This window comes from Phaseolus vulgaris, chromosome 10, assembly GCF_051622355.1.
Source record: "Phaseolus vulgaris cultivar YP4 chromosome 10, ASM5162235v1, whole genome shotgun sequence".
Lineage (NCBI taxonomy): Eukaryota > Viridiplantae > Streptophyta > Magnoliopsida > Fabales > Fabaceae > Phaseolus > Phaseolus vulgaris.
In genome coordinates this window covers 23,490,424-23,499,804 of record NC_143507.1, presented here as the reverse complement: position 1 = coordinate 23,499,804, position 9,381 = coordinate 23,490,424, and the positions used below count along the sequence as shown (strand labels likewise).

At 28.3% G+C, this 9,381-nt stretch overlaps 1 protein-coding gene across 1 annotated transcript; it reads left to right on the top strand.

Annotated features, from left to right (window-relative positions):
• Positions 1–4,517: 4,517 nt before the first annotated feature.
• Positions 4,518–8,278, top strand: LOC137818276 (CBL-interacting protein kinase 2). Its single transcript, XM_068621593.2, has 2 exons — positions 4,518–4,725; positions 6,172–8,278. Exon 2 carries the CDS (start codon positions 6,607–6,609, stop codon positions 8,008–8,010), a length of 1,404 nt encoding a protein of 467 aa, XP_068477694.1. The 5' UTR covers positions 4,518–4,725; positions 6,172–6,606; the 3' UTR covers positions 8,011–8,278.
• The last annotated feature ends 1,103 nt before the right edge of the window (positions 8,279–9,381 follow it).

Genomic DNA, 9,381 nt, shown 5'->3' with positions numbered 1-9,381 from the left:
TGAAAAAGTGAAATTAAAAAAAGTGGAAACAGCTGTATATTCATTTGACTTTCAATATGAAAACTGGTATATAAATTAATCATTCTTTAACTCTTATATGTGACGTTATGACATATAAAAAGTTAAATATCAAATAACTAATTTATTTAAACGATATATTAGAATATTTCGACTAATCATTAACATTATCGATAGAAAAAAGGGATTTACGTCACTTTAATAATGAAAAAACATGTTTATATTTAAAAAATTTCCATTATCTAATAGTTGAAGTAAATAAATAGGGTGATCTTTATATTTGGGTAAATTTTCTATTTAGCACTATTTACACTTTTATTTCTTTATTTAGCACTCTTTTGTTTTTATTTTTCTATCTAGCACTCTTTTATTTATTTATTTTATCTAACACCTTTTTATTTTTTATTTTCCTATCTAGCATCATTTCAAAAATAAATAAATAAATAAGTAATAAATTAAAAAAATGATAATTTTAATTTCGAATGCATTAAAAAATAAATATTTTTAATTTTTAAAATAGTTAGAATATAATTAATGAATAAAGAAATGAGTTTTTACAAAATAAAAATAAAAAATTAATAAATTTAAAATGTTTAGTTTAAAAAAAATTAAGAATAAAGAAAATAAAAAATTAAGAATGAAGAAAATAAACAAATTAAACTCTACAACAACATAAAAGTTGAATCTGCAAACATAAATTAGTATATATTTTTATTATTATTGATGATGTAATCATGTTAATTTTAAATAAAAAAATACAGAACATAATTATAAAAAAAATCAAGATGAATAAGAACTGATATCGACAAAAGAGAATAACATGATCGAACAAAAAAATGTTTATATTGTCTCAAACACCAAGACACACATAAAGAACATGTCTTAACATTACTAGATTATGCACTTCTCGTCATTAATTATGTTTCATATCGCACAAACTATTTAATGTACCATTGAAGAAAATATTAGATGAATGATCATCTTTCATTTATTTTCCTTTTTATGATCAACATATACTTATTTAGTATTGCCTTATATCTCTTATATTTATCTTATTTTGATTTTTTTTATATCTTTTATTTTTTCTTATTTTGTTTGCCTTTATTTATATCTTTTATGTTTTTAGTTATTATTATTTTTCTGTCATTCTTTATTTATTTATGTTTTTTGTTTTTATTTTATTGTTATTGTTTTTTTTCTAGACTTATTTTTTGCATTTTTTTCTTCTCATTTTTAAGCATTAAGTGTAACATTTACATTAGTTTTTCTTTATGATTTTGCATTTAAGGTAGACAGTTCAATATTATTTGTGTGTCCACTATTAATTAATACTAATTGACTTTGATTTTTTTTTCATATGTATGTCCTGTATTTTTTACTTGAAATTAACATATTACATCATCAATAATAATAAAAATAAATACTAATTTATGTTTATAGATTAAACTTTTATGTTGTTGTAGGGTTTAATTTTTTATTTTCTTCATTCTTAAAAAAATATATTTTTAAACTAAACATTTTAAATTTATTATTTATTATTTTTATTTTGTAAAAACTCATTTCTTTATTCAATAATTATATTTCTAACTATTTTAAACATTAAAAATATTTATTTTTTAATGCATTCAAAATTAAAACTATAAAAATATATTTTTTTTTTGAAATTGTGCTAGATAGGAAAATAAAAAATAAAAGAGTGCTAGATAGGGAAATAAAAACAAAAGGTGCTAGGGAAATAAAAACAAAATAGTGTTAGATAGAAAAATAAAAGTGTAAATGATGTTAGATACGCAATTTACCCCACTGTCTCTTTCTATTTCAATTAATTTTTTTCATTAGTAAAATTTAAACTCATTTATATATTATAAATATTATTATTTTTAAATATAAGTTTTCCAACACTTTTTTAAAGATATTATATAATATTCTGATTTTTTATTTTTATTAAATTATTTTTTATTTTAAAAATAATATTAATAGTTATTTTCTTGAAATGATCGTGAATGGATAAAACGATTAAAAATCAAAGAGAAAACAAAGATGTAACAAAAGAAATTAATATTATCTTAAAATTTTAGATAAATAAAATTCCCAATGATATAAAGACACGATGCACCTATATATGTCGCTCATTCATGCACTGCAGTCAGAGACGCGTCAACGCTGGATTCGGAATCTGGAATAGTGGTCCCCACCCTGTCGACATGTAAAGCGTGACCACCATTCAAAACTCGACACGTGTCTCATCAATGCTACAGCTGCCATCTCTGAATGAAGCGTAACACGGGAAGGCTTTACCTGGCTTCTGGCTGGTGAAGATGCGAATATTCCTTCGCTCGCCACGTGGCGAAATATTATTTGAGGACCTCGCCACTCACGTGTCGTTCGGTGTTGAATCTTGTTTGGCCAAACATTATTTCTTTGTGGCTATGAGTGCACTGAATGTTCCTAATTCTCATTTGTTACACACATTAAATATTCTTTATAATAGTTTTTTAAATATTTTTTACGTTCTTCATTATTTTTTAGATCTTATACTAGATAGAGGAGAATGTTGAGTTGAATTTGATGTTTTTCATTTTTATGAGTTTGTTTATAATTTATTAATGTTGAATTTGTTTGGTGGTGTTTTTCTTTGAAAAATTTAGGAGTGGTGTCAAATTCAAGTTCATTTCAATAACTAGGTTGGTGAAGTATTAATATAAAGTAATAAAAAAAATCTAAAATTTAATAATTATTTGTACTTCTATTGCAAACAAGTGTATTGATAATATAAAGAAAAAGTTTTATTAAAATATTCATATTTAAAAGATATTTATGTTTGAAATGAAGGTTGTCTCAATAACTAGGTCGGTGAAATGTTAATAATTATTTGTATTAAAGATTTTCTATTGCAAACAAGTGTATTGATAGTACAAAGAAAAAATTATCATTAAAATACTCATATTTAAAATATATTTATGTTTGAAATGAAGTGTTTAAATATGAAAGTGAGTCACACTTAAAAAATGGTTTTTAAGTTTAGAAATTTGAAGAGAATAAAAAATCTCACACTCAATAAAATAATAAAATACACTATTTCTTTATTTAATATATTTTATTGAAATGATATTTTAGTTTAATTTTGTTCATCTTCCAATTCTTTTTCTTGGAAAATTCTGACGATAAGAGTTCTTTTAATTATTGTTTTTTTTAAAGTTTAACCTTTTAAACTCAATAAATTTATGAAGAAAAAAAAATCTAATTAACTTTGTTTTTCGATTTATTATTTCTCACAGGTGGAATAGTTAAGATTTTAGGAAGAGTTTCTTTCAAAAGGAAAAAAAAGTTGCTATTAAAAAACCAAAAGAGAAAAAAATTGCAATGATAAAAACTTTGTTGAATTCTTGTCAAGTTTGATTTTTCATTTATTATTTAACTATTATTATATAACAAAGTTTACCTTTAAATTTCTTTTTTCTGGCGTAATATTATTAAACCTTTCCATGTTAAATTTGTAACAGAATAATAACATGTCATGAAAAATATAAAAAAATAAAACAAAGTAAAACAACATATCGTTTTCGTTTTTAAAAAGTTGTTAATAATAATAAATAAAGTAGTAAATAGCTTAGTTCAAGACCGTTGGTAAATAGTTTTTTAAAAAACTATTTTGAAAGAAAAATAATAATTCTTTAATCATGCATATAAAAGAGATTGTGTCTAAAAAGCTAAAATAGTGAACTCTATACTTTAAAAAGTTATTCCCATGATTTCAATTTGGGAAATTCATATGCCTTTCCATTATGAGAAACATACTCTTTTTTAATTATTAAAGAACCTTGTATACATTTAAAGTATCTTATGTAAGTATATTAATGCATTAAAATCTATTATTTATACATGATATATTTATTAATTTTTTATTTGAAATTATGAGAGAAAAAAGAAAAAAAACAACTAGTAAAAGAAAATCCAATTCATATCATATTATTTATGAGGGAAATCAGGTTCAGTATATGGATTAAAAACGTAATGAATGTTGAAATTTACGTGATTACAACTTTTTTGTTTTTAATATTTATAAAATTTGATAGAATTTCATGTGTACAATGTTTATAAACTACATACAGAATTTTGAAATAACATAATTATTATATATAATTTTAGAGGAAAATTTTATTCTCATAGATTTAACACAGTCTACACGTACTTCTCTTTTTTACGACTTTACATAAATCTTTTTCAATTTATATAACTTACGTAATAACACACCAATTTACATTTCCTAATTTATAATAATATACAAAGTGTTTTTACAGTAGAAAAATAAAGAACATCAAATGTATTTTTATTGAAATTCGGAATATGTAACTATATGATTGATCATAATTTTAATATCACAATCTCCTTATTAAATGTAATTAATATTTTACTTTCTTTTGATACACGGTTCTTTTTAATTATTGAATACATGGTTCATTTTGTGTTGTATGTTATTGATACTGTGACTTAAGAAACAACTTAGAAGTTAAAACTAGAAGGTGTTAGAATATTCTAAGATTCCTTTTGTTAACTTGACAGCAACTAATCTGTCTTTTTCTTGCTCATTCTTTGTTATAACGCCTCCCTCATCATCGTTGTTCTCCTTGCTTGCACCCAAAAAACCAAAACATACAAAGGGAAAAAGGGAGAGAGAAAAATCATCTGTAATCAATCATCTTGCAGGTAAATTGAGATCACCCATTTCGATTTTCTTCTTTATTTTTCTGGGTTACTTTTAGATCTTCATTCCTGTTTGGAAAATTGAAAGCTTGATTCATTTTCGCCTGAAAGTTTGAAAATTTTCGATTTTATTTTTCTGGGGTTTAAAGTGATTTTTCTCATGTTCTGAATCGTTTCTGGCTGTTTTCTTCACGAGAAAAGTCGGTCATCAGGGTTGTGGGGGATTTGATTTTATGCTTCCGAGTAATACTCTATTAGCGTGTTTGATTTCACATTAAGGATCTGATTTTCTACATTTTGAATGTGGTTTCTTAAGAAGCAGCTGGTTACAGCTTCATCATATAAACCATGATTTCTTATTTCTCAACTGATTTGCAAACACGCCATATATTTCATGCGAAAGAAAGACACAAAAATAATTATAACGCCTGCATTGTTTATTAAACTTAGTTTTTGTGCACTGATATAAAAAAAAAGCTTATTTTTTGTGTAACCTGGGAAGATCTAAGTGCATGTTCGTCAAATCTTAAAAAATAACGAATGGTTTGTAAAAAAAAAGATCTTATTTTTTAACACCGAATTTCTGGTAGAGTAGTATGATTGTTGTTTTGATGGGTTAAGCTGTGTTCACCTCTCTATCTCTGTTCTTTTGCTCTCTCTTTTTTTTTTTTCTCTTAGTGGCTAATTGGCTATTTAAATCTCTTTTTTTTTTCTAATTCTTTTCTTCTAGAAAATGTTGTTGCCAATTTGTAGAGACTAGGACTTAGTCACATGTGACACAAGCATGAAAATTGGTAGATTGATTGCCAACGTTAGGTCACGATTGTAATGGAAGGTGGAATCATAAGCGTGTGGAAACGGGCCAACTCAGTTATAGTTATACTTGCCTGTTTGAAACCTTCTTGAATTTCCTTTTCCTTCTCAATTGACAATGAAGTGCTTTAATTAGAACATTAACTTGAGAACACGAGTTGAGTTTAAATGACTTGATTTGTTTGTGAAATTTGAAACAGGATGCAGGTGTTGTGTAGTTCTTTTTATGAATCTCAAGTTCATTATTGCTGTGTTGTGTAGTATTGACTGCGTGCTTCTGTCATCAGCTGATTGATTATTTGATTAAATTGTATTTCTTTTGCATAATGAATTGTCATATGTGGTTTGGATCTATGCTTAGATTTTAACATCTTATGTTTCTTTCAGTTGTCTAAATTTATTTTTCTCTGTCACGAATCATTTATTTGTGTAGACTTAGAAACAACTAGACTATTTGTGAGAACTGTAATTGATATGCTAAATACTGTCTTTGAAATCAGTCCTGTTTAAATGTGGTAAAGACTTGGAAAGAAGTTATAAAAATTGTTATGCTGGTTATGTTTGTAAAAGTTTCACGAAATTCATTGGGTACATTAGATTCTGAGTTTTCTTATGAAATTATTATATTTCTTTCAGGTGTGTCGTTCCTGCTGCTGGGTAATTGGAAGGCTAAACCAGGTGTTGCTTCATTCCTTATTCTTCAAGCTTTCTGATAGCACCATATTCTGCAGTCTTCTCTGGTGTCATCACCAAAATCAGGGAATGCTGAAAGATGTGTTTAATGGTTAAAATATCCCTCATTGAGGCTAATGAATTCGTGCCTCCATCTGAGCTACCTTCATTCAATCTTGATGACATTGGATGTTTAGTCCATTGCTTGTATCTATTTGGCTCTCAAGAACCTGAGGTGCCTGGAAATCTCAGCCATTGTACAATTTCAAAATACTATGACTGTGAAGACGGTTGAGCTTTGAATTTCTTGAATAGCACTTTCCTGCTTCTGACAACGGGATTGCCTGTACTTAGTGCTAGTGATATTAGCATTGGTTTACGCAAAAAGTGTTTGTAGAAATGGAGCAAAAAGGAGGTGTGCTTATGCAGCGATATGAACTAGGGAGATTATTAGGCCAAGGAACTTTTGCAAAGGTTTATCATGCTAGGAACCTCATAACTGGCATGAGTGTGGCCATAAAAATTGTTGATAAAGAGAAGATTCTGAAAGTTGGGATGATTGACCAGATTAAGCGTGAAATTTCAGTGATGAGACTAATCAGGCATCCACATGTTGCTGAGCTTTATGAGGTAATGGCCAGCAAAACCAAAATTTACTTTGTCATGGAGTATGTAAAAGGCGGTGAGCTCTTTGACAAGGTATCCAAAGGAAAGCTCAAGCAGGATGATGCTAGGAAATATTTTCAGCAATTGATCAGTGCTGTTGACTACTGCCATAGCAGAGGTGTGTGCCATCGTGATCTGAAACCAGAAAATCTTTTACTGGATGAAGATGGGAATTTGAAGGTCTCAGATTTCGGTTTAAGTGCCCTTGCCGAAACTAAGCACCAGGATGGGTTACTCCATACCACATGTGGTACCCCTGCCTATGTTGCTCCAGAAGTGATAAACAGAAGGGGTTATGATGGAGCCAAAGCTGACATATGGTCATGTGGGGTGATCTTGTATGTTCTATTAGCTGGTTTTCTTCCATTTAGAGATCCAAATCTGATGGAGATGTACAGGAAGATTGGCAAGGGAGAATTTAAATTTCCGAACTGGTTTGCACCAGATGTGCGCAGACTGCTGTCTAAAATCTTGGATCCAAACCCAAAGACCAGGATATCAATGGCCAAAATTATGGAAAGTTCCTGGTTCAAAAAGGGGTTACAGAAGCCCACCATTACTCAGAATAAAGACGAAGAACTAGCTCCTCTGGATACTGATGGAGTATTTAGTTTTTGTCAGAATGGAGATCCTATTGAACCAGCAAAAGACTCTAAACCTTGTAATCTAAACGCTTTTGACATCATCTCCTATTCCTCAGGTTTTGACTTGTCTGGTTTGTTTGAGGAGACCACTGATCGTAAGAAAGAAGCACGATTTACCTCTGATAAGCCAGCATCTATTATCATCTCCAAGTTGGAAGAAATTTGCAAGCGCCTGCGGCTCAAACTCAAGAAGAAAGATGGAGGTTTGTTCAAGTTGGAAGGTTCCAAGGAAGGCAGAAAAGGGCCTTTGGGTATTGATGCTGAGATTTTTGAGATCACCCCAGTTTTCCATTTTGTGGAGTTAAAAAAGTCTAGCGGAGACACATTGGAGTACCAAAATCTTTTGAAACAGGAAGTAAGACCTGCACTTAAGGATATTGTTTGGAACTGGCAAGGAGAACAGCCACATCAACTGCAACATGGAGTGTTGCAGAAAGAGGAACAACCTTCTTATCCTGCCACATCAGAGATTTTGCCCCAACCAACTGCGTAGAGAATTGTGTCCCTAAATTTGTTTTCATATTTTATGTGCTTAATGTTCTTAGTCAAGTGCAAACTGTCATGTTGATAGTTGTCGCGGAATAAGGTGGTTAAGCATGTATGCATACTTGCTCAGCTTGCTTAGGTAGTTGCTTCTTTTACCATTTGTGTCCCTGTGATCTCTGCACTTGAGCCTATTGACTGATAGAAATGACCTCAGTATTTTGTGGAGGAAATGACATCAGAAATTGCTCCAGCATCATAAATAATTTTTTCTTGAAGTTAGAATTACTTTATAAATAAGTTAACTTGAACATAAATTAATTTTATTTCAGAAAAAAAGAAATTTGTTTTATTTTCTTAAGTGCTTATCAAGAAATTTGTTTTATTTTCTTAAGTGCTTATCAAGAAATTTGTTCACTGCATATTTTCAGAAAAACACAAGAACATTTTTAATTTTTAGATTTCTTCCTTTAAGATGATTACTTTATAGGAGGGAACTTCTTATGTTTTCTGTCCTAAAACCTTAAATCGAGATACAGTTCTTTTTCTTTGTTTCGTTGAATACATATTTTTTTAATTATAATTTTTATATTATACATATTTATATTTAACATATATTTTTTTTTCTATTTATAATTTTTAAATCTACAATATGTGATTGTTCATTTTTAAACAAAAACAACTCATTTTATTATTAATTTTTTTAATAGGTAAGGGTAAATCTGTAAAGTAACATTTCACACTTTTAAAAAGAATTAAAATTCTCTCATAGTCATCCCACCACTCACAAACTCCCATAAACTTTTCTCACACATCTACCCTAACATACCCCAATCCAAACATCCTCACTTTCTTCACACTTTTCTCACACATCCACTTTCTCAAATCCACACACATCCCCTCCCTAATCCAGAGCCTTAGTGTGTATTTGGATTGGAGAGTGGATGTGTGAGGATTTGAGGGAGTGGATGCGTGAGGAAGTGTGAAGAAAGTGAAGTTGTTTGGAGTGGGATATGTTAGAGTGAATGTGTGATGAAAGTTTATAGGAGTTTGTGAGTGATGTAATTGTTGTGAGGTTTTTTTAAAAGTGTAAAATATAATTTTACAAATTTACCCTTGCATTTATAAATATTTAAATAATGAAATATGATGTATTTTTGTGTAAATTTGAGTTAGTTGAAATATTTTAAATTATTTTTTGTACAATTGAATAATTTATTTCGATATTATTAAATAATTATTTTTAAAAAATACGAGTTATTTAATATTATCGAAACATGATAAATAATATTATCTAAGCATAAACAAATTTTTGTTATATTTATTTATACATTTGAAAGTTTTTTATATTCATTGATTTTGATTTAGATTGTATTTAGAT